This window comes from Botryllus schlosseri, chromosome 9 (assembly GCF_051294905.1).
Source record: "Botryllus schlosseri isolate E-star chromosome 9, Bs_hap1, whole genome shotgun sequence".
Taxonomy (NCBI): Eukaryota; Metazoa; Chordata; class Ascidiacea; order Stolidobranchia; family Styelidae; genus Botryllus; species Botryllus schlosseri.
Genome location: NC_137244.1, coordinates 1,665,721 through 1,690,393, shown reverse-complemented (window position 1 = coordinate 1,690,393; position 24,673 = coordinate 1,665,721). Strand labels below are relative to the sequence as shown.

Here is a 24,673-nt window from a genome sequence, read left to right as displayed (position 1 = left end):
AAAAAAAAAAGTCATTTTCACTCCACCCTAATGTAATAATAACGCTTCCGACGACCCCTTTTGGCTTTAATGATCGCAACATACATGGACCAATATAACGCGCAGCCTATAGTCATTGCTATGTAGCAGCTCATCGCGAAGTTATTCTAGAACAGTGGTTCTCAACCGGGGGTCCGCGGACCCCTAGGGGTCCGCGAAGCATTTACAGGGGGTCCGCAAAACCATTTTGTAAAATTATTAGCATAATTAGTTTGTAATATTTTTAAATTAGCGAAACATGATACACTTCCGCTTCATAATTGCTAAAACTTCAGGACTCACATCATCTGAGATTAAAATGTCCTACAGTGCAAACTCATTTTTATTGCCAAATAGCCAATAGCCCACTGATACAAACATATTGCTGTTTTGAGACGTGTCGGGGTCGTTTAAAATTCCTAAATTTTTTTCTCAATCTGACCCAATGAAGGGATAAAAACCTCGCCACGAAATCCATTTTCTACTGTGATATAATTCACCACTATTCCAGAATAACTTCAAGATGAGATGCTAAGTAGAAATGACTAGGCTGGACGTTATATGTTCACTAGAAAGTCTGTTTCTTAATTTTGGTGTCATATGTTTCGATCACAGCAAAAGATTTCGTCGGAAGGGTGACGCCTTAATAGTACGTTAGTCAGCGCTTATTTCTGTGACAATATTTTCGGTATTGGTTCATATCAAATCAAAGACCTGGATTTTTAGGACAATCAATACAGCTGTAAAATTCGCTTCGAAATAATAAGAGTCTATACCCAATTTCTGAATATAATATGATGTTATTGTCATGAAAAGTCATTTGGTAGCTGTTTCTCACAAGCACAACACAGCATATGATGGTTGCAGGATAATTGAGCTAATTTTGAACGAAAACTTGAGGGGTCCGCGGGGGTCCGTGACAGTCCAAAAGGGGTCCGCGAAGACAAAAAGGTTGAGAACCACTGTTCTAGAATATCGTCATCCCAGCAAACACAGAATATATTGCAGATATATTTTGTATATGACTCAACTACTTCAAAATATATCTAGTCATATGTACTGTTTATATAAATCTGTCGACACATTTGCACATATATAGGACATCTTCAAAGATACCTGTATGACATTGTCATGATATCTTGCTTGACCCTAGATGAACCCTGACCCTAGGTGACCCCTGACCCTGGTTGGGTACCTGGACCTGCCACATCCTGCACTGCCCTTATCAATGAAGACTGACTGATGATTTTACAAATCATGCATGGCTTTGTTCGTGTATTAAATCAGCACAGAAATGCGCAATCACTTCAGCAAATATTGCTGCCTAAGCATAAGTTCGGAATCGTTGTCGGAATTGTCAGACTCTGTGATGACAGCCTTGCTCCTGTTATTTTCTTTATCGCCACCCTATAACATAAATGAGTAAATTACTACAATTGATTATTATCACTGTGGAACAGAAGTCGTTATGTGTTTGGTTGTGGGTAAAATGGGATGGTGATCTGAGTTACATTAACCAAAAGACCTCAAGCCCTCTTTCAAAAGCGACATGACCTTTACTTTTACACTGAAGATATAATTACCGCAGTTACGCTTTCAAGATGAGAAACCAGAACCTGTTCAAGTTCAATAATGCCTGTCATTATAGAGAAGATTTTCATGCTATTGGCGTCATGAAGACGTGCTGCTGGGAACGGATTTCAAAACCTATCGTTTGGGCACGGGGTGAAGATTGTTCTTTACATTATCATTTTATTATTAATATGGTAATAGTTGCCTGTGAGAGGCTGATGTGATAATGATCGCTCATTCCATGTACGGCATAGTAAATATATGCAGTGGTTCGCAAACTGGGGTCTGCGAGACAATTTTTATGACTGCAAAGTACCTTCCAAAAATTCACACGATCCAGAAATTTTCGAATATTTCAATTCCCAGAGTATAAAATTTTTTAGACAGGTTATTGTCTGAACCAAAATCGAAGTTGCTTAAAATTATTTTGTAAATCAACATGAAGTAGAGTTATTCAAATTAAATTTTATTCTCCCCGTGCGAGACAAATGCGACCCGCGGAGGGAAATTGTCACGTAAATTTTCTCGTAAAGTTTGGGGACCACTGATATACAATGTTCTGAAGATGAGCGGCAAGAACAATTCACTTACACTTACACTCATATCATAAAAGACACAACTGTCACACCACACAATCATCAAACTTAATAACAAAATTACCTTGCAAGATCCAGCAACAGTTAGAGATCTTGCAACCTGATCTTTAGTTCTTTTATCTGGGATCTCGAGGTCAGGATGAGCCGATCTGCATGCTTCTAAAAAGTGATATAATTAGATGAAGATATCCACTGTCCAGTCACAGTCATGGTATATTATACATCAGCCATCAGACAACGAACAAAACTCGTCAACAACTAGAGTACTAAAGTAGATAACTTTGCACATCAGTGACGACATATGACGTCAAACGATTAAAATGTTGAAAAGTCGAGGCTTCGGCTCAACTTTTTTTTACGTTGATTACGTTCAATTTCCGTCAATAACCGTTGATAACTTACGTCTAATAGTCTTTTCAAGTGTCACTCTTGCTTTTTTGACCCTTAAGACTAGGATTTCCATACTTTCTTTACAGCTATGCTGGTCATCATATTTTCGACAGTTTCCGGCAATTGTACACCCCGGAATCCCATTAAAGCGGCTACCTGTAACAACATTATATTAGTGGTACACAATACAGATGGTACTGCCTTGCATTAATGGTTTGCACCAGAATTAACAATGACATTTATGGGCATTCTAGATAAACCCATCCACACCATAAATTTCATGGTCACGCTCATCAAAGGCTTGGTTGACTTTGCGATTTCGCAATAAATCACATTGGCAATTCAATTTTGGATAATAGAACTAATTTCGAGAAGGACCCCTGCTGTGTCTGAAAATGATTCCTTGGTGTCGGCGGACACCCCTGATTTAGACTGTCAATCGCTTTGTTCGAATGAGAAACAAAAACATACCAGTTCAGACTTTGCCGTTGTTCAAAGGTGTTCCAGCTGTGACCAGGTTTCACAGGGATCTTCAATTATATCTTTCAGCAAAATTGGGGCACTCGATTGAGGTCTTTTGGAGTAATTGTCGATATGATGTCTGAGGAAATCCATCATCTGGTTTTTCTGCAACTTTATGTCTTTGATGCACAAGCTAAAAAGGATTCGATTACAAGGAAGTTGGATTGATCTTCCTATGTGATAAACTTACCATTACTTTATGACAGGCCGCGTTGTTGATGGTCAAAATTTTGTAGTTCAGCGATGATTTCAAATGAAGGAGCATCTGAAAAACAGCGAGACTTTATTCTCAAATTCGAGAACGCATCAAAGTGCTAGGAACTTACTGCAGGACTTAGATCTCTGGCCGTTACATTCAATGATGGGATTATGCCATTCTTGAACACTCTTTTCGCTAATGATGGCAATCTTGCATTGCGAGCATCATTGATATCACTCCTGCTTGCCAGAATCATAAGATGACCGCATTCTTGAAATTGGCATGTCTTGTATCTGAATACTTGGATTACGTTTCTTCCTTGCAGGAAAAACATCATCTACAAATTATAAACGTTTTACATATATATATACCATATTGCACAGAATAAAAGGGTATACCTTGACCATCAGTTGACGCCGAACTATTCAAAAATTGTTTGTTCCGCTGACGTTTTCGTTTTGGCCGCTGCGCTTCATTTTCAGTCCAGACTATGACAAAGACGTGGGCAAGCCACTACTCTCCACAACTTTTATTATATCACTAAAAGCTACGTTCCGTACATCTAAAACAGATGGATAATGTAGATGGCAAGGTAGGCCCACTTGGAAAACAGTACGCTAATTCTGAGTTTATAACTTACTGGATGAGCATTTCATCTGTATCTTTTATACAGAGACCAATTGCGATTATCATATATGGTTGCTTTTTGTTCTTGGCCTTACCGTGCTATTTGCATTCTTACGCAACCACCAGCCATGCAATTCTATTATAGATACAAACAATTTCGCACAGTTCACAATTCATAAGATATAAGCTAGGAATCAATGAGATCACTTCTACATCGGTTTTCCAGCTTTTATGTATTACAGCAACAGCAACCGGTTGTTCTTGTTCAACAAAAAGCACAACAGCAAATGATTGCTCGATTTATTGATCGACTAATACCCACCTATATTCATTTACAGCAAATCCTTCACTATGATTATATAAGAAGCATATATAAATTACCTTGCCCAGTGAAGTTGTCGGTATTCTTATTTCTTATTAACTGCGATTTCCCTGAACGCTACTAAAACCAAAACGACAACGATATCTGCACTGCAAGCCGCCATTATCAGAGCGCTTCTGTCTTTTGTCTGGCGGTTTGAAACCTGCGCGCCGAAACGGGTGTTCGCGTGGGGAGAAAGTGCCTCAAGCCATTGAGTCACTCGGCTACGACGGCTAGACGGCTACACTACGGAGTACGGATGAGCAGCCGGATGGTTTTCAGCGTAGCCGGAGTAGATCCGGATTCTGAATTTGCTTTGACAGTCGGATTGTAGCAGGATTTTTCTATTGAACTATCATATAGTATAGCATTATTTTGGCAGCAGTTTTTCGGGTTACCCAGAATTCATAAGATTTTCAAATTGCCGCCTGGATTCGGATTCCAAAATTTGGGATGGCCAAGAATCAAAATATCTGCAAAATCACGCGAAAGCGGCGTGTGACAAAGGGAAAAACATTCGATCATAGCAATTTACAACGATGTAAATTGCTATGATTCGATAGTGGCAATTATGGTGACATATCACCCCATAAGAGTAAGACATCAATAAAATTGATAATATAGATAAATTATACCATAAAATGAAACAATAATCGAATTTGATTCCTCACAAATGTATTTTCGGCATTTTGACGAAATTTGTTGGATAAGAAAAAGATGTACTCAAGATACGTTTCCGGACAAGATATGCACAAACACAATTTTGAGATAATTAGGATAACAAAAAGATATCCGAACATGTCCGAAATATATCTCGTGTTTGCTGGGATGTATATCATATGAGAAAATAAATGTCTGAAAACAAATTCCCACAAAACACCTCTAAACAGCAATATGTTTGTATAAGTAGGCTATTGGCAATTTGTCAATTAAAATGAGTTTGCGCAGTGGAATATTTCATCTCAGACGGCCATTCCGTTCATGTGAGTTTTGAAGTTTTGGCAGTTATGAAGCGAAAGTGCTTCGTGATTTCTCTAATATAAAACAAAATAAAAATAAGGTTAGAAACCATTTTGCGAATTTGGAGGTTTTGCGGACCCCCTGAAAATGCTTCGCGGACTCCCGGTTGAGAACCACTGCTTGATTTTGAAATGCATACCTCTCCCTATCATGAAAAAAAATCATGAGTCATTTTTAGGAATAAGCATTTCGGTGTCAGTGATTACCGCGTCACGACACACCAAAAGACATATGCTGTTTCGGCCAACACGCGACTCCACGAAGTGTGCTACCATGTAATGACATTGGCCGAAACTTTGGGTATGTGTCCATTGTCAATAGCCGCGCTGGGTGGTCGTGACAAATAATCGTGTCCTTCCAATCTGAGCCCCACAATACAAATGCCACCCAGGGTACCCACAGATGAATGAAGACATGACAATTTGTGAATGCGTCTAACGAAAGCTTTTCTTTTAGTTTGCTACGTTTTGACGACTGCAATATTTTTTGATATATAATAGACGGGATTTCATGAATTAACAACATACAATAAAGTAATCGTGACAACGTATCAGATTTTATAATTATGAATTTCGTGTCCTCTGCTCTACCGGTCAATCTGACCATCAGGGGCTGAGAAAAATGAATAGCAATATAATACAATTACCAATATTCAGGGTTGTAACCAAGTCACATGGTTCCGAGTCACGAGTCAATCATACTTTTGTGGTTTTGACTCGAGTCGAGTCGAGTCATTTTCAATTCATCACAGACTCGAGTCCGAGTCCAAGTCACCGTTTGAAGGGTCAAGTCCGAGTCATGGTGTTATGACTCGAGTCGAGTCCAAGTCACAGTATTGAAGTCATGTTCAATTCATGTTTTCAATCCTGCTTGGGTGATATCGAATTCCCTGTGTGCGAAACATGCTCATTTTGTCCCTATCAGAGTCTTGGCACGTGTTTATTTAGGCAGATAACGGACAGGTCCTGGCCTCATTTACCGATGCTAAAGATAACTTTACTAATCTTAGAACTTAAAATCAAATATCTCTCTTGTCAGTCTGATGCATCACCAATACAAGCATTCAGATTTTATTATGAGCACGTCGACGATAGCTCACGAATAGCTGATAGAGAACCAACGAATTCACGTCTACATACTATCTGATAGAGAACCAACAAATTCACGTCAAGATACTAGTTGATAGAGAATCAATGGATGCATGTTTATGTAGAGCCAGTAGAGGTATTTACAACAGGCCAGCATGCTGTAAAAGCGTGCATACAACTATGTGCATTGTGCAGTGACAACAGAACAGATACCTTTTGATTATACTAAAGGTTTTCCCAATTGCATTACGGACTACATCGCAGTTACAGCATTGGAGAAATAATTGTACAATGGGGCTGTTCAAAAACATTTTTTTAAATTTTCCGGCTACTTCTTAAAATTGCTAGATTGCCTAAAAAATCAAATTTGGCTCAATTCCAACCAGTAGAAAGCAATGCTATGAAAGAAAATTTTAGACTAATTACAAATAGAGATTTTCGAATTTTACCGGCTATCTCATGATATTGTTACATCGTGTAAAAATATGATTCATAGCAAATTTGACTCAATTCCAACTAGAAAAGTGAAGTTATTAGAGTAGAATGTTTTGGATATGAAAAAATAGTCGGCTTACTACTATGTAGGCCAGTGGTTCTTAACCTTGCCCCCAGCGCCCCCTAGGGGGCGCTGGCGATTTTGAAGGGGGCGGAAGCGCTCAGGGGGCGATATGGAGGGCGCTGGGCTCAGGGGGGCGGTATGGGGGGCGCTGGAGAAAAATGGCTTCGCAGTAGATGATGTGGGGATAGGACATATCCTTAATGAGTATTCAGAGCAAATTAACACCGAAAACTTCGTTACATATAGCTTTCAAAATATATATAGGTTTAATTGTCCATGGGCGCCTAAATGACTGACACCGAATGTACCTGTCTTGGCAATCTGAACCCCAGAAAACGAATTCCTTCTGGCAGGGAAAAATTATATGTCAGTGAAGAAATACCAATCTGAAATCGTTTGCGTCTTTTAGTTTAGTACGATTGGGCGACAGGGATATTCCTGTTGGGCGATATCCCCGTTGAGCGATTCTATATTTTTTGATATTGCAGACAGGGGGTCACGAAATAACATCATGCAACGAAGTCATACTAACGGTTTCGCCCGCCCGAATATGTTCAATTATTAGTAACGGGCCCTACAGTTTCCAAGAAATCTCACAATGTTCGCTTTAAGTTTTGATGAGTCTGTGCACATTCAACAACTCACTGCGCTGACCCTTGGACAACAGTGCGTAACGACTAAAAAAAGGTAATAACTTCGGATTTGTTGCGCGCAACGTAGATTTTCTGTGCGCAGAGACCGTGTCAGCACTGCGCATTGCGCACCGTAGAGGGAACATTGCACCTCACTCAGCTCTACCGGTAAATGTGTTTACGTGAGCAGAGAGAGGATAAAAATTGATCTCAATTTACATGCAATTCCCGATGATATTGACCAATTTAATCATAAATTAGTGAAATTTTTCGCGCTTCGCGCGACTAGGCGAGAATAGCTGCCTCAGTAAATAAACACCCAATGTAGATACCTTTTAAGCTATCAGCAAATAGCGGACAGCATAATGGGGGGTCTGGGAGTGAAGTCCCACGGAAGTTAGGTTTATCACCCGATTGGGGCCCTGGACCAACGTTTTTTGTTTGGAGGGGGGCTAACGAAGTGCTGTTACGGCCCTGGTAACGAATAATTGTACCTGCGGGCACGCCCGAATATGTTTAATTATTAATTACGTGCCCTTTATTTTCCTCTACAACAGCTCACTCAGTGCTACTGGTAAATCTGATTACGTGGGCTGAGAAGATAAAAAGTTTATAGCGACTTATATATGTAATTACCACCTATTCATTCATGCATTATAGAAAATTTTGGTACCTAGGGCGACCAGGCCACACAAACTTTGCTGACCATCAAAATCACGATATGGGGTTCGTGGGGGCGAAGCCCTCATAGGTTCAGTTTATCACGCTATGGGTGCGCAAGGCAATCGTTTTCAGGGGGGTTGACGAAGTGCTGTTACGGCCCTCCCTCTTACTCATTGTCTTTACTACATTCCTTCCAATATGAAGTTGGGGGGGCGCTGGAGCACGATAATTTTTGAAAGGGGGCGCTGGAAGAAAAAAGGTTAAGAACCACTGATGTAGGCTAACTATATTATATGAAAGAATTTCTCACTAAAATACTCCATTTATTTTCAAATCCAAAATATTCTCCTCTCACATCATTGATTCCACTTTTTTCAAATTAAGCCAGATTTAGTGTTCCTTGCAACATAACAATTTTATCAAGTAACCACCCAGTAAAATAAAAAAGAAGTTATTTTAGAACAGCCATATTGTACAAACATCACACAACATTAGCCATTCATTATTACTCACGGGCACAATGCACATACCTAACGAAACGTCAAATGGACGAGGGGCATTGTGTGTTTTCACAGACAGCAGATCAAATCAATGAGTTACACCTCAAAAATACTAATGTGGCATAATGTGGCATGGCCGTAGAATGAATCCACATCTACTGAATAGTGAATACACGTTTCACAAGTGCCCTAGATGCAGGAATTGACAAGCATTTTTGAACCACACTGAAGAGCATTGAATACTCATTCTTTCTAGTCGCCCAAAAATGCAAAGAATCATGGCCTTCAAATCTACACATGAGCTTATCAGTCTCTTCACGATCTGAGTCATTTCATCGGCTTTAATTGTACTTTGATTCAATTGTTTGCTTGTAGGCTATAATTGAAAAGTCTTGAGTACTTTAATTGCGGAGGATCTATTACCTCTTCATCACTGGACGATTTTGTACAATGCATTGCTACTATAGGCTATATCATTTTCTGTTGTTTTTACGGCGGCATATCTGATATCAGACAAGTGCAACGAAAGCAGTGGTGACAAATAGCGATGTCGGCAGAATTCGTCGGATGCGTTGATCTAGCCATTATGATTCGCAAATTTCTTCATCTTCAAGTCATATAAAATAAGCCGAGTCAATGACTTGGGTCGAGTCATGCGTAATGACTCGAGTACAAGTCGAGTCAATCCAAATATTGACTCGAGTCGAGTCGAGTCATTTTCCCATTTCAAGAAAATGACTCGAGTCAAGTCGAGTCATAAAAAAATCGTGACTCGAGTCTGACTCGAGTCGAGTCATGACTCGAGTCATTACAACCCTGCCAATATTATTGACGAAATTTAGTCATCAACTTGAAAATTGGCCACCCTATGGGGGCCAAATGACAACGTTTGGAGTGAGGGGACGAATTGCTGTTTTGGTCCTGATTCTAGCTACCACTCACGCTAATATGGTGTGTAAGCGGATGATTATGGCGACAGGTCCAAATGTAGATAATTGCGAAATACTGATTGACACCCGTTTCTAGTAGAGTCATATGAGAACAAGATAAAAGGAACATAAAATTCTGCTTTCCACTTAATACAGATACTGCAAGCTGCCATCACGAGAAACGGCAATGAACGGCTCGATTATTATTATATATATATCAGCAGCTGTTGATTTTTAATGCTTGGTTTTGGAAATCGTAATGTTTCGATTGATGAGTACAAAATTTCAAATGTATGGTGTACGTACATATACATTATACATAGGCCTACTGCTCGCCAAGCCGCAACGCTCACACAAAGTTTAACTAGGCATAAGCAAACATCAATACAGAAGTTACTATTTGAAACTAGGCAAAGTAGTGATTATTATCCTGCTGCGAGGTAGTGACACGTCTGGACTGTATTGATTACCTGATATTGAGCATGTTGGGTGTTCTTACAAGTTACAACCAGACTACAATGTCATCGAATATCTATATCGCGTGTGGATACTTCTTACACAAGCACGATCAAAGCTAATACTTCTGACGTAATAATGAGCAGTGGCGTTTAAAAATTAGACGTTTTTGCTTTCACTAACCTGGTAAAATATATCTTACTTGTTCAGAAATGTTCGGTTTATGTCATAGTTCTTGAAAATTAATTGTTCTTTCACAAAAAAATCGATTAGATATGTGAAGTAGTCGATTACGATTACGATTACTTCGGAATTTTTGCAAATGTAATCGATTGCGATTACGATTACTCGAAAATGCTGTAATCGCCGTAACCGATTACCATTACTAATCGCGATTACCCCATGTCTGGGTCCAGTAAACTAGAGGGCTAACTAGTATACATTCAGTAGAAATTGTTAGTATATCGACTTAAATGTGAACATGCAAACGCATGCTATTTACGGTAGTTTGAGACAATAGAGGTCACCAAATGATGGCCATTATCTGGCTATGTTGAAGTATTATGACGTTGAGGCATTATCCCGATAGCGAGCCAAGCGCACAATGTGTTTGGGTGCTAGTCTCGGTTCCATCGTTAATTTGTTCATTGCACTGCCGATACCATGCAGCTTAAAATGCCGGGTCGGAAGTCGGTAACATTCCCGTGAAACTCTGTTGTTTATGAACATAGTTGCAATCTACCATATCTTGCCACAGCTGAGTACAGACAGAAGCTGCATGATTATCAGATTGACGTAAATAAGCGCAAGGTTTACTTACTTAGAATCACTACAGCGCCTCCAACTGATACACCGATGATAATAGCAATTGTCTTTTTGCCTGGCAGTACCTTCTGACTCGCACCCCCGTCATCTGGTGGATCTGTCTCTGGAAAATGCATCACACTTAAAAATCAAAACTTCAGCATGTGTGGGTGGCTTTCATTTGATAATATCTATCGAGTAGGTGATGACGTGGAAACGTTTGACTGATTAATGTGGGCTGTTAATGTGGTGATCTCGTAGGATACGACATGGTGATAATACAGAAATGCTGCCTGTCACGAAGATGTTACGAAATGACTCCGTTATAAACACCATTATAATTGTTGCGGTATTATTATTCAATTTCCAGTGAGAAAATGCGCGAAGCATAACAGTGTACACTATGAGGAAGACAAGCGGACTGAAGGATCAGGCTTTGGCCTTTTGCGGATACTATCGTAAACCATTACTAAATCGGTGTAGCTGGAAATTACGCAGTTTGGTTTGTCGACAAGTTATCGCCTATCAGTAGTGTCAATGAAGCAACAAGTGCTATTTAGGCGGTAGTATTATGTCATATCTAGCGGTGGCCCTGCGATAGGGGGGGGCTGGGCATAGACTTCCGGGAGGTCCCCTATAAGTATGTTATTGCCGCTTAATATTAGTCCGCCATATGGGACGCGACTACGTGATGTGTAGGCTATATGACACTGGAACAAGGCTTTCAAGCAGGTCGGAATGTTGAATTGCTCTAGCTGGTATGTTCTTGATCTTGTTTGAACAATAACTCAATACGACGAGGTTGCAATATGAAATCAGTATATATTAACAGCAGAATAACTTTAAGACAGGCGACACGATCCAGAGTTCAGTTAAATGAAAGACCACGAGACAACAGAACACAGGGAATAAATACGAAGCACGACACACGAGGAAATAATGATTGGCGGTAATTACTAATCCTAGATAACTAAGAAACAAACGATACCAACGTAAAATGCACGAACATAACACTAGCTCTTGGGCTTTCTTTTTTCATACATTGTCAAATTATAAAAGAGGTGAACAATTATAAAAGAGGTGATCCAGTTAACTAAAGCTCATATACCTTCATGTTGAAGATGCATGACATGTAGCGTGAAGTAATAGAATAGCAATACTACTGCTGCAGGCTAAATATACCCACACTAATCTGCAAAGCTATCGGCTAACATTAGTAATGAGTCAGCACACCACGTCAAGGTTTGAGCCAGGCGCTGGATTAGGTCATACCTATTATTGCAGGGTTGCAAGGATAGACAACATCAAAACTGAGTACTTCTACCGAATGCAGAGACTTAATGATTATCGAGATATGGGATTTTTCCATCAAATGCTGAGATTTGATAATTGACCAAAGAGGGGGGGTCCTTCGAACAGAGGGGCCCGGGCGACCGCCCCACCTCGCCCACCCCAAAAGTCACCACTGGTCATACCTAACAATAAAATTAATCTTTTGCAACTTCTATCCTATTATTCTGTTGTTTCATCGATTTGTTATGCTACAATGCACTCAGGTCCGATAGCCGTAATCCAGGGGTGATTGGTAGCGAAATAATTCAAGTAGCCTATATTTGCCTACTTTGATTCCTACTCAAGTGGTTATGATTTTGGACTACTTCCGTTTCTACTTAACATTTTTCATTGTCTTGGGCAAAACTCGACCTAGAATACTTATTTTTAACTGACTTGGTAATCGCTAATTGTACTGATTATAGACATGTACGACGTTACTTCAACGTGTACTTGAGTACAAACGATGAATACTCTTACCAGGGATGCACACACAATTTCTAGTATCACCAGCGCACTAACGAATGAAGCCCCGTGCACACTGCACATATATAGAATATATTAGTAATTTTACCCGGTTCTGACGTTCTCGCGATCACGAGAGTCACAGAAGCAATGTTTGAGACTCCGGAAGACTGACCAATCTCGTCAAACGCCATTACCGCCATGAATAATCTGTGACAAAAAAGACTCAATACTAATTGTCGCAGTTCCGAATTTATATCGCGTCGACTTCAGTAGACAAGCCTATTTACGTTCATATGTTTCTATACATTATTACAGTGCTATTCAACATGTTTTAGTAAAGATCAAGTTTTAAAAGTTTAAGATTTGCTTAGTCCGTTATAACTCTAATGAACAATTGTGCAGTGATACAATTCTAATATGGTATTACACCAGGGGCGGCTAACCTTTTCGGCCAATGGGCCACACGCAATTGACGAGCCATTGCGCGGGCCACTAGCTGCGCGAAGCGCGAAAATTTATCAGAGTATATGGGTCAATAATACTGTTACTTGAGTGTAATGTGGGTCAGCTATATATCGCTGGGCTCAGTTTGCAATGACAGGACTATTCGGCGCCTCGACATATCGCTGTCGGAAGCTTTGGTCAACATACGTTAATCATTTTATGCCTATATTAGGTTTCATCGTCGACGGTCTTTCTGCGAGCGTAAACACAAGGTCGCATGCTGGACGACACTTTCTCTCGTAATGCCAACATAGTTACACTCAATCTAGCACAGAGGTTCTCAACCGGGAGTCTGCGAAGCATTTTCAGGGGGTCCGCGAAGCATCAAAATATTTGATAACCTAATTTGTATTTTTTTTAATTCGGAAAATCACGAGGCAGTGTCGCTTCATTACCAATGAAACTCCAGAGCTGACATCGACAGAATGGCCGTCTGAGACGAAATATCCTACTGTGCAGACTCATTTTAATTGCTAAATTGCCAATAGCCCACTGATACAAACATTTTGCTGTTTGGAGATGTTTTATTGGAGATTGTGAGAGAGAAAAATTGGCGGAGGAGTAAGTTCAATGACGGGGACTTCGAAATGTTTACAAAAATCCGTTTCCTTCAGTGATACATAACCATTTTTCCATATTAACTTCAAGATAAGCCGCTAGATAAAAATGACAAGGCTTGTTTGTCAATTTATTGCGATCGTACTCAAATGTGTCGTCGGGAGCGTTCCGTGTTATTATTACATTCGCCACCATCTATATTTGTGGAAATCGATTTTTGGCACTCGTTCATGTCGGTCTTATTTTTCAAGAAAAGTCATTTTGATTTTTTGTTAGGTAGGTTATTGTATGTATTATGATGATGCTTCCTTGTAGAGTAGTAAGGTATGACGTCATGTCTTACCCAACTGTTCATGACGAATTGACCATATCACTCGTTCTTGGCCGCTTTTTCACTTATCTCATCTCTGGTTGATGGCACAGGGATGCCATAATAAATGTACAGCAAGAAACATTTATCACTAAGGCTACAGGTATCATTTGCACAAGACAGATGTTGATTGCACGATAATTGAGCTAAATTTGAACTAAAACTTCTTGGGGGTCCGTGACGGTCCGAAAGGGGTCCGCGAAGACAAAAAGGTTGGGAACCACTGATCTAGCACATTAGGAGTTTTTTCTTCGTTTTCAGGAGGAGGTAAGAATAATAAAATCAAGAAATCTAGTGACAACAAATTGTGCGAAGCGTGAGGAAAATTTTTCTTCAGATAAGTCGACCGCAAAATATTCTACTTCATTGTATTGTGCGAAGATCTGCCAAAATGTGATTGGCCCATGCATCGGCCAATGCGTCGGAACTGATATTTTAGTCATCAACATCTCAAGTGTAGCGGCCAAACTAATTATATTTTTGGTTGTCCTCATAAGTTCACAATCTGGGCAATCCATTTTTGATAATATAACTAATTCCGAAAATTACCTCCTGGGCCACTCAAAACCTTCTCGCGGGCCACAGGTTGGCCGCCCCTGTATTATACTGAACAAAAGTTCGTAAATTTACGAATATATCTCTTCAAAATTTTCAATTAATTTCCAGTGATAGCCGGTAACAGAATGTTGCTTGTAATTTAACTTGGTAATATTTGTTCGTTTTGAGGTATTCATGGAGTTTGTCGACTACTATGGTCCTTTACACCAGGCCAATTTTCTTCATTTTTATTCCGTAGCTGCCGACTTGTAGCACGGTCCACTTCTATGCTTTTATAAGACACTGCTTGCACGGATGAGATGGCGAGGAGGAGCCTAGATAAACCTCCAACACTTAGGTAGGAATTCTGGAGTCGACCTCGGTCGGACTCGAACCCGCAACCCATTGGTGCATATCGAGCATATCTCTGAAAAATTATCCATTAATTTCCGGTGATAGCCGATAACAGAGTGTTGCTTGTAACATAACTAGGTAATATGTGATATTAATTTAATTTAACTATCAAGTCAATTTACTAGAATTTCATCGTATTGAAAAGTTACTCGTTACTGCAGTTTACCACACTACCAGCAAGACGAATTAGCTTCCAATTCTTGGAATCAAATGTATACGTGCAACTGAATGTCACTATGATACAATTCCCAGGTAGATTTGACCTGATTCAACCCTGTTCACGAAAGGGCTGATTTATACGGAGCTGACATGCAGTATAGTCCAACTTTTAGTATATTACACAGCAGGGTACAAGAAATAATCTGTGATTGTGATTAACGTAATGATTAGATATGTGCTCTCGACGCTCCGACTGGATCCTCGGTCACGCGATGGACAGGACGGGCGTGAAGGCGGTGTGACTGGTGCGCTGTTTTAGAGAACCTTTTAAGAACACATTTACTGCGTTTCATGCACGGCCTATGGGCCCATTTTCGAGAGACTCGGCCGACGAACGAGAGAATTTCGTTGCGCAAGCATACCCATGTCGGCCGACTCGTCAGCCATCGAGTGAATACTTCGGCTTAGCCGTTCGGCCATGCTTCCGCTGTGTCTTCGATTAGCAAATTGCTATTTGCTACTCACAATACATTTTTCGTATCAAACTAATCATGGCTGCACTCCGGACGGATCTTGGACGCATTGAGAAACCAGAAATTTAATTGTGATTGTAACGGAAATTAGTAGTACCGGTACTGCTACGAATTATCCGTAGGCTACCGAGATCTTCTTCGCGATCTGCTCACATACGCTGCTACCACAATTCGAGGGTTTGTGTTCTGGTGCATGGATACAATACAAACTACCGTTCGACCACAAACTAGGTGAACTTAATCACATACCCCTGGTAAGCAAATCATCAACAGGACACTCGAAGTTCATGTCTGAATCATGACGACGAAACAGCAGCACCGGTAGACCATAGTGTCCTATATGGTGTCGACACAAGCAAAGCTCACGGCTCAGTGAAATTGTACCACGTCACAATTTCCATTTGGCTACAGGCAATTTGACGGTCATTTTTGACCGGCTTGTCGAGCATTAAATTTGGTGAAACAGGTATCAATCGAAAGCTGACTCTGCACTGATTACGAAAATATAGATTTTATTCCGCTCGCTGCCCTGGAACCCCCACAATCAGCCTCGAATTTTTCATTGGTATGGAGATTGGCATTTAGACGCAACAATGCTGTCTGGCGAAACGAGAGAGTAACGAGAGACTAACTCTCTCGTTTCACCATTGATTCGATTGATACCCGTTTCGCCACATTTAATGCTCGGCAAGCCGGTGAAAAATGACCGTCAAATTGCCTGTAGCCAAATGGAAATTGTGACGTGATACAATTTCACTGAGCCGTGAGATTTGCTTGTGTTGACAGCATATAGGACACTTTAACGAAATATATTGGTATAACGCCATTTGAATAATGGTTAATAAGGAGTTGGTAAACCGTACGTAATTCCCTGAATTGAGACTTGATAAGACCTTTGTGAGTTGTATAATTTGTCGTGTGAACGTAGATAACGAAATATGAAATCGTACGACGTTGGGTTCATTTTCGAGATATACGTGTGTATGTATACATTCATGATTATTAGCTGGTTCGGAAGTTGATATACATTCATGATTATTAGCTGGTTCGGAAGTTGATATACATTCATGATTATTAGCTGGTTCGGAAGTCAATAGACATTCATAAGTACTTCGCCAATTGCGAGAAAAATATATTGCATTTTGAACCGTACGTGACATTCAATAAAGTTACAAGTCGGGGAGACGGAAACAAAATATATTCGTCAGTGTGATCCATCGAATACGTGTGCAATAGACAGGCTACGTGGTACGTTAGCCAACAAGGTCGTACGCCGGTCGGCGAACGGAAGAGGAAACACGCAGCGAATTGTAAACGCAACCTTCTTGGAGTCAGATATACAATTATAACAACTACAAACGTTCGCTCTGCGTTAAAGTGGTTGACCTTCCGACGTTCAATCAATCAAGACCGACCGACCGAAGACAATCAATATAAAGATTCGCCTTGCACGACGGCGAGAAAGAGCAATACAGCAACGGACCACGGAGACAATCAATATAAAGATTCGCCCTGCACGACGGCGAGAAAGACCATACGCATCGCACGACGGTGAAAACGTTCAATCAACAATCAGTGACGAGGACGGACATCAAAAGTAATCGCGACGTTCTCGCACGAAGAAATTTACAAAAGGCATCGTGACGTTCTCGCAAGAAGAATTGACAACGAAGAGCGCCTGCGCAGAAGATACGGAGGATTGTAACATATTTTGAAGTTAAGTAGCATTCCCGGAGAGGGCTTTGCATTTTATTTCGGTTTCAGAGACGGTGGAGTGTGTAGTGAATTGCATAAATATCAGAATTCATTCTTTGAGTCATGTCAGAGAGTCGAGATATGTTGTAAATGTGTATTGTGGTATGAGTATTCCAGTTCCGATTAAATAAGTAAATTAAAAGTAGATGATTTCTAGTATTTCGGTGTAAATTCCATGTGGCTTACTTTAATTTTGTTTTCTCAGTGATATAGCCAATAATTCGTGCTAGAAGCTGAGCTGTTATTGCTGCGGAACCTTCGTCTGTGTGCAGTGCGACATTTGCGTGTACGGGCAACGGAAAAGGTAATCATTTTCAATTCTCGCATGAGCAATTGCTATTCACTGTCATAAATGGAAGTGGAAAGTAGTGACAACGAACCTCTGGACAGATTCACCTCTCGCGAGATCACTATCGATCGGCCTTTTAACGAGAATGCTCCGGCACGGTATTTCATGACGTTAGAATGTCAACTTGAAGGCGAGAATGTACGGTCGCAAAAATCTAAATATATCATTTTGCTGAGGAACTTGAATGACGCGCAATTCGCCGCTATTGACGGAAGTGTTCCTAGCTCACATGATCCTAATTGCTACGATTTGCTTAAAAAAGTTTTGTTGGACCGTTTTGAGGTTCCGATTACTCAGAAGTTAAATAACTTTTATGCCGAGGCAGTTCCGGGCATGAACCCCAGAGCTCTGAAATCGCTGATTAATGCATCACACGGATTAGAAAAATTTAAGGTAGATCGATTTTATGCTCTTGCACTACGACGTTAGTTGGTTGCTGTTATTGGGATATTGACAAAGTATAGTTTAGTAGAGTAACTTGCAATCATTGGTTTCTCTACCCAGGTAGGGGTCGCATTTCCTGCGGGTCAAATACTGCGCTGCTTGCAGATGTATGACGCAGGTGCTTATATAGCATGATGTTTTGTTAAGAGATGTGTGCGGGTAAACCCGTGGCAAGAAGGCTACCCTATTTATTCGATGCCATGATGCATCCAATAGCTGAATAGCTTGATATGTATGTGTGATGAATAATGATATATTGCAAGCCTTATGAAGAGATATTAGGCCTCTGCCATACGACGATACCCTTATGTTGAGTATATCATTGAGAAAACATGCACCGCGGTAGTGCATGATATTTGCAAACATTGCTTTGCATGTAATACAATAAATAGGGCACACTCTCGTTCTGTTGGTATATACCAATGTTAAATGCTACGTGATATGAATTAGGAAGTTTCATATCAATTTAGAATAAAATGATTGCAAGTGAATTTAGTCCTTTTAATACCCATAACAGTGTCTTGCTAATTAGTTTGCGTGCGAGTAATATTATCGGTTTTTGAATGCCCAATGTAATGTATCCTTTAATGTTGCCGTAATATCGTGTATGTGTTGTTTTGAGGTATTAAGTGATGTTTGTGTTTTTTTTGATCGCCTAATGTTGTTGATTTGTAAACTCCGCGGGAAATCCGGGTGACGTACATGTAATTTTGTCTAGTTGTGATGACAGCGGTAGCGACTGTCCGGGTAGTATCAGTGACGCGGCTCGAGAGCGAATATCTGATAGCTTACCTCTTGAGGTTGATCGCGATAATAATGGACATGAATCCAAATCTAAGACCCAAACATGTAATGAAGGCAGAACTCTCAACGAGACAAGCCCAAAGTATACGTCCAGAGGGAGACGTATTGTTAGACCAAGACATTTAAATGATTATGTGTTGCAGTAAATCGCGTAGAATATAGATACGCATGATTGAAAATGGTGCCTTGTGCATTAATATGTTGCGTAAATGCAGGATTGCTGCATCATCGATCGTTGAATCGCGTAAAGTAAAGATATGCGTAGTGAAAAGCGTGCTTTGTGCATTGATATATTATGTAAATGCAGGATTGCTGCATGGTGTTGTGACCCCCCGTTGTAGAATGTAAGGTGGGGTCACCGAAGCTCATTGCTGAAGTATGCGTTGTAGTAATATGTGCGGACATCAGAATGTTAGGCTCGTGTAGGCCCGCTTATGCTTCACGGAACTGTGCGTCATATTTGAGATGGTCACGGCAGAATTGTCGTTGAGTTGCCATAAGCCCTCTGTTGTTGCGCGCGAACAACACGGATTTGGTAGGAATGATTGCTGTTCCCGCTGGACGGGTTAACAGTAATGATGAGAAGGTAGAAGAAGTAAGTGAATGACAGTGAATAGCATGTTCTGTGGGTTTTGAAGCATGATTGCTGAATGAATTATGGTGTTGACCTTGCATACACGTTGATGGCATTCGTCAGTGCATATAGACTGGTTTTGTCAATGAATTGCAGTGTATATGTCCCATTTTGTTTATATTCATTATTCATTTTCATTACTTTGTGGTGCATGCGAAGATACCTTTAATGTATCCGCTGCCCCGATGTTGTGCTATTGATATTTTAGTTCTGCATTTGTGTTTAATGATGGTACGTTCTGCAAGCAATGAGATCGTGAATGTCTCTATGGTATCAAGTGTGGACTAATTATTATGTATTTTAGTGTATTGATGATTTAATATGTAATTGCATGCGAAGTGACCTTTAATGTCGCTGTTGTAACGCTTTTGTGCTGGTTATATTATGTATTTTATTTCTTTGTTTTGTTAGAACGCTAACTATTGTTGATCTGAGTTTCAGTTGCCAGTAGGACGGAACGATGATATTGCGAGTCGTTCCGAGGTGGTAATGTAAAATAGGGTTTCCGAATGCCACGCTTGGATGGTATGTCGTTTCATTAGTTTACTTTTGCCCCTGCATATAAAATCGTTTCCTGTCTCCAATCCCTAGGATTAGCTTCAGTCCCTATGATTAGCCCCAGTCCATATGTTGTATGACCCTAGGTATAAGATATTTACCAATATATTCGTTTTTTTTTACACCAAGTTCTTTTTGGTAAGAAGGGGGAACTTTTAACGAAATATATTGGTATAACGCCATTTGAATAATGGTTAATAAGGAGTTGGTAAACCGTACGTAATTCCCTGAATTGAGACTTGATAAGACCTTTGTGAGTTGTATAATTTGTCGTGTGAACGTAGATAACGAAATATGAAATCGTACGACGTTGGGTTCATTTTCGAGATATACGTGTGTATGTATACATTCATGATTATTAGCTGGTTCGGAAGTCAATAGACATTCATAAGTACTTCGCCAATTGCGAGAAAAATATATTGCATTTTGAACCGTACGTGACATTCAATAAAGTTACAAGTCGGGGAGACGGAAACAAAATATATTCGTCAGTGTGATCCATCGAATACGTGTGCAATAGACAGGCTACGTGGTACGTTAGCCAACAAGGTCGTACGCCGGTCGGCGAACGGAAGAGGAAACACGCAGCGAATTGTAAACGCAACCTTCTTGGAGTCAGATATACAATTATAACAACTACAAACGTTCGCTCTGCGTTAAAGACACTATGGGTAGACTAATGGATCGGCTTACCATATTTTGGAAATCTAAAAAGAGGACACTTTTTCCGAAATATGAGACTTGCAAAACCGGAGAAGAATTCTTAAAAACCGGTCAATTTTTCCCACTTTGTGATCGGTTGACAAAAAAAAAGGTCATCTTTCCGCTCAGAGTTCTCAAACTATCGTTTTTCTCTCCACATTGCTAGGTGGATGACTAAAAAAAAAGGTCATCTTTTCGCTCAGAGCTAAAATCCCCGTTTTTCATTCCGAAATACCCGCTGGAGCGTCACTTCTGTGCTAATTTACGGCATATCACTCGCAATTTGCTCTAAATATGACCTAAATTTCCAATAAAGAGGACAAAATCTCAAAAAAGAGGACAAAAGGCCGTCCTCCGAGGACACTTTCAAAAAAGTCAAAAAAGAGGACAAATCCTCTTAAAAGAGGACGTATGGTAACCCTACTGATGGACAAGTTACTATTCTGCGTTCGAAATTATCGGACCACGATATTCCATATCTATATCTCCCACATACTAGGATATGCCACCTGATTTTCATCTTTTTTCCATCTTATTTTATATTCTGTTAGTTTTAAGCAAGTGGTTCATCGTGACCATTTTACATGTTGGATGGATTTAGGCCTACGTGTTCAAGGTCAAAGCGGGTTGTTTAATTGAATGACCGCTACAAGTCATCTCGGCTCATTCCTACCGAGTCATTTATCGCAATCTTGTGATTATTATGAAATTATTACTGAGTAAGTAAGCCAAAAACGTCATCGCGATCGCTTCGCCCACCTAGTTCGGCCAAGTCACGATCGGATTACGCCTGGTCATGGAAACACGGCCGACATGTACAACGCATGCGACATGGCCCTTCGGCCGTCCGTCGACCGTGCGTGGAAACGAAGTAATTGAATCTTATTACATAATTGACAGCGGTAGCTGATGTGGTTACAACATAGTCATTACAAGCACGGCTTTGGAGCCGGTGATATCATATTTGGCGATACGATCGTTGATATACATACAACGATCTTTTCAATTCTTTACTAGTTGCTCACGTTTACCCCTGACGAGTATCAGGCGAAAATATTCAGGCTCATTTCAATATGAATTTGCTATGTAATTGGATAATGGATTTGGTTTTGTTAAAAAAAAATGAGTAAATACTGTGACAGGTGACAGGTAAGGTCCGTATTCGGATTGTTGTACTCCAGTTCAGTAACCATGATCTATCTATAAGTTCAAATCAACCCAACGGAAATTACTTACCGCCTGTCATTCTCTTCCACGTTTGAAATTTCAATCACGAAGGTTTCTCCGCTGAGTGCTTCCCGGGGAGACGAAAGGTTGCCGGTCACGAGGTCTTGCTGATTTACCGGCGTTCCAGAATCAAAGTCGTTCCGGAGAAGTGACGACGATTCATTCGTATATCGTATTGCGTAATACGATGCTGAAAACATCAAATGCTGACATGAGTAAAACAGATCTCAGGCAAAAACGAAGAGATCTTTGAATTCAGGCTACTGATTACTGTATCGCCACCGTACGCTGTTATTTCCGACTGCTTCTGATCTAAATGATGAAGGTATATTTTCAAACTGTCGGTAATTCCACTTCTAATATGTTAGAAAATCGGTATATTTCAATTAGAACCCGGGCGGCCGGTATTATCGAGACGATATCACACTCTACACAAATATCGTTATCGGCCTTTGGAGGTGAAAATTCCCCGACAATTTTTGTGAAATCACGGCATCGCAGTATAGGGATTCAGCATACTGTAATCTCCGACTGCTAGACTGGGAAGCTTACACGAGTCCAGATGCAGACTCTATTTGCACATCAAATGATTGATATTAGTATTTATCGTTGGTATAGGCTACTCACCGTATCCCTCATCCAAATCGTCACCGGGGGCGGTAAAAGAAATTTGAATGAATGACGGATTGTGCACGACGGAAACGTTGGTTTGAGTCGCTGACAAATCAGTTATTGTATTCGGTCCGAACACGTCCGTACCAGGTGTTATAGTCGGCCTGGGTAACAATGTACACTACAGCTTGAATGGGATAGGCCTATAATATAAAAACTAGACCTGGTAAATTTTTAATCGGTGTTAGAACTACTTCATCAAGATTGATTTTCAATTATACACTGCATACAAATGAGTAATAATCATCAGAAGTGGCCAAAGAGCCATTGTTGATACAGGTAGTAAAAGTAGACATGTCAGGTGCACGGTGCATCTTCGGGGCAACCGCAAAATAAATAATCAAACTACAAATTCCTGTAATTTTCGAAACTATATTAAAAGACTGTCCTCAGACTTGTACAAACTACTCATTTAGTTAGTTGACGGTCAAAAAACTGAGGCTCTAGATCTGGGCCGGCCAACCCGTGGCCCGCGAGGTAATTTCCGAAATTTCTAATATCATCAAAAATGGATTGCACAGATTTTGAGCTTGCAAGGCCAACCAAAAATTTGATTAGTCTGGCCGCAATACTTGAGATGCGATGACTAAAATATCAGTTCCGACGCATTGACAGATCCATCAGCCATTCACATATTGGTATATCTTCGTATAGTACCATGGAGCAGAATACTTTGCGATAGATTTATCAAAGGTAAAAATTTTCTACAAGCTTAGCGCAATATGTTGTCACTCGATTTCTTGTTTTTAATATTGTTGGCCTTTTGTGAAAATGGAAGAACACCTAATGTATCAGATTGAGTCTAACTATATTCGCGATTACGAGACAAAGTGTCGTTCAACATATGCGACCTTGCGTTCGCGCTCGCAGTAAGACCGTCGACCATGAAACCTAGGCACGAAATGATTGACGCATGTTGGTCGCAGCTTTCGATATCGATATGTCCATGCTCCGAATAGCCCAGTCCTCGCAAACTTAGCCCAGCGATATACATCAGGCCCGCAATATAGTTTAGTGACAATATTATTGACCTATGAACTTCAAACATTTTCGCGCCTCGCGCGGATAGTGGCCCGCGCAAAAGTTCGTCAATCGAATGTGGCCCTTTGGCCGAAAAGGTTGGCCAGCCCTGCTCTAGATTAGTTCTAGTTGCGGATTTTGAAAAGTCAGTAGCCGTAGGTATAGTTGCAAATTTTGAAAATTCAGTAGTTCTAGTTCTAGTTTCACGTTTGAAAAAATGTTAGTTGCCGATCAACTAAAAACACGTGTCTTCCTTTTGCGTGGATCGAGATACCGGTGTTCTGTTGAATGATGTTTGTGCAGCGATTACCAGCTCAGAGCCATCACTAATAACAGTGGCGTTGCCAGCGGGAGGGTTTTTGTGGTAGAAATCTCTTCCATTTAAAACTCGGAACTCCGTCCTTTTGAAATGTCTATTCTATGTCTGATATTTCCGATAAAATAAAAATTATTGTGTTGCCTAGGAGAATGAAATCCAGTTCAGTATACGGTTCTTATCAGTTAGGCACTTAGGAACCCCTACGCCATAGGTGGGTAATTATTTGTGTGGGAATGGGAATCGGGGAAAACGTTGGCAGGCTATAAGTCAAAAGTTCGCACTGCGGTGTATTAATTTTTCAAGGTCGTTAGTTCTAGTTTTCGTTCTAGTTGCGGGATTTGGAAAAGTGAGGAGTTCTAATTACAGTTATCGTGGCGC

General features: G+C 40.4%; 3 protein-coding genes across 4 annotated transcripts in view; all 3 read right to left on the bottom strand.

Moving 5' to 3' along the window:
* Window positions 1-1,278: 1,278 nt before the first annotated feature.
* Window positions 1,279-4,263, bottom strand: LOC145447033 (uncharacterized). Of its 2 annotated transcripts, none has more exons than XM_080325470.1 (7): window positions 3,696-4,263; window positions 3,425-3,634; window positions 3,289-3,363; window positions 3,048-3,231; window positions 2,589-2,732; window positions 2,251-2,345; window positions 1,279-1,425 (listed from the first exon to the last, which is right to left on the bottom strand). In XM_080325470.1, exons 1-4 carry the CDS (start codon window positions 3,702-3,704, stop codon window positions 3,109-3,111), a joined length of 417 nt encoding a protein of 138 aa, XP_080181596.1. In that variant the 5' UTR covers window positions 3,705-4,263; the 3' UTR covers window positions 1,279-1,425; window positions 2,251-2,345; window positions 2,589-2,732; window positions 3,048-3,108. The 2 variants fall into 2 exon arrangements, with proteins under 2 accessions (XP_080181596.1, XP_080181597.1); XM_080325471.1 differs by having other exon boundaries at window positions 2,251-2,342.
* Window positions 1,413-24,673, bottom strand: part of LOC145447022 (uncharacterized) — a 55,940-nt gene continuing 32,679 nt past the window's right edge. Inside the window, exon 2 of the mRNA XM_080325452.1 lies at window positions 1,413-1,520. Coding sequence (XP_080181578.1) covers window positions 1,465-1,520 — 56 coding nt within the window. The 3' untranslated portion in view covers window positions 1,413-1,464. The remainder of the gene's footprint in view (window positions 1,521-24,673) is intronic.
* LOC145446583 (calcium-activated chloride channel regulator 1-like) overlaps window positions 10,803-24,673 on the bottom strand; it is a 30,390-nt gene continuing 16,519 nt past the window's right edge. Inside the window, exons 16-20 of the mRNA XM_080324934.1 lie at window positions 22,912-23,060; window positions 22,294-22,474; window positions 12,843-12,943; window positions 10,953-11,060; window positions 10,803-10,906 (exon numbers count right to left, since the gene is read on the bottom strand). Coding sequence (XP_080181060.1) covers window positions 10,803-10,906; window positions 10,953-11,060; window positions 12,843-12,943; window positions 22,294-22,474; window positions 22,912-23,060 — 643 coding nt within the window. The remainder of the gene's footprint in view (window positions 10,907-10,952; window positions 11,061-12,842; window positions 12,944-22,293; window positions 22,475-22,911; window positions 23,061-24,673) is intronic.

Bases quoted from the DNA above. Each gene is read 5' to 3' on its own strand.
- LOC145447033 (XM_080325470.1), bottom strand. The intron at 3,364-3,424 runs GTAAGTTCCTAG...GCTGTTTTTCAG, and splicing joins CCAGAGATCTAAGTCCTGCA to ATGCTCCTTCATTTGAAATC. The intron at 3,232-3,288 runs GTAAGTTTATCA...AATCCTTTTTAG, and splicing joins CGGCCTGTCATAAAGTAATG to CTTGTGCATCAAAGACATAA.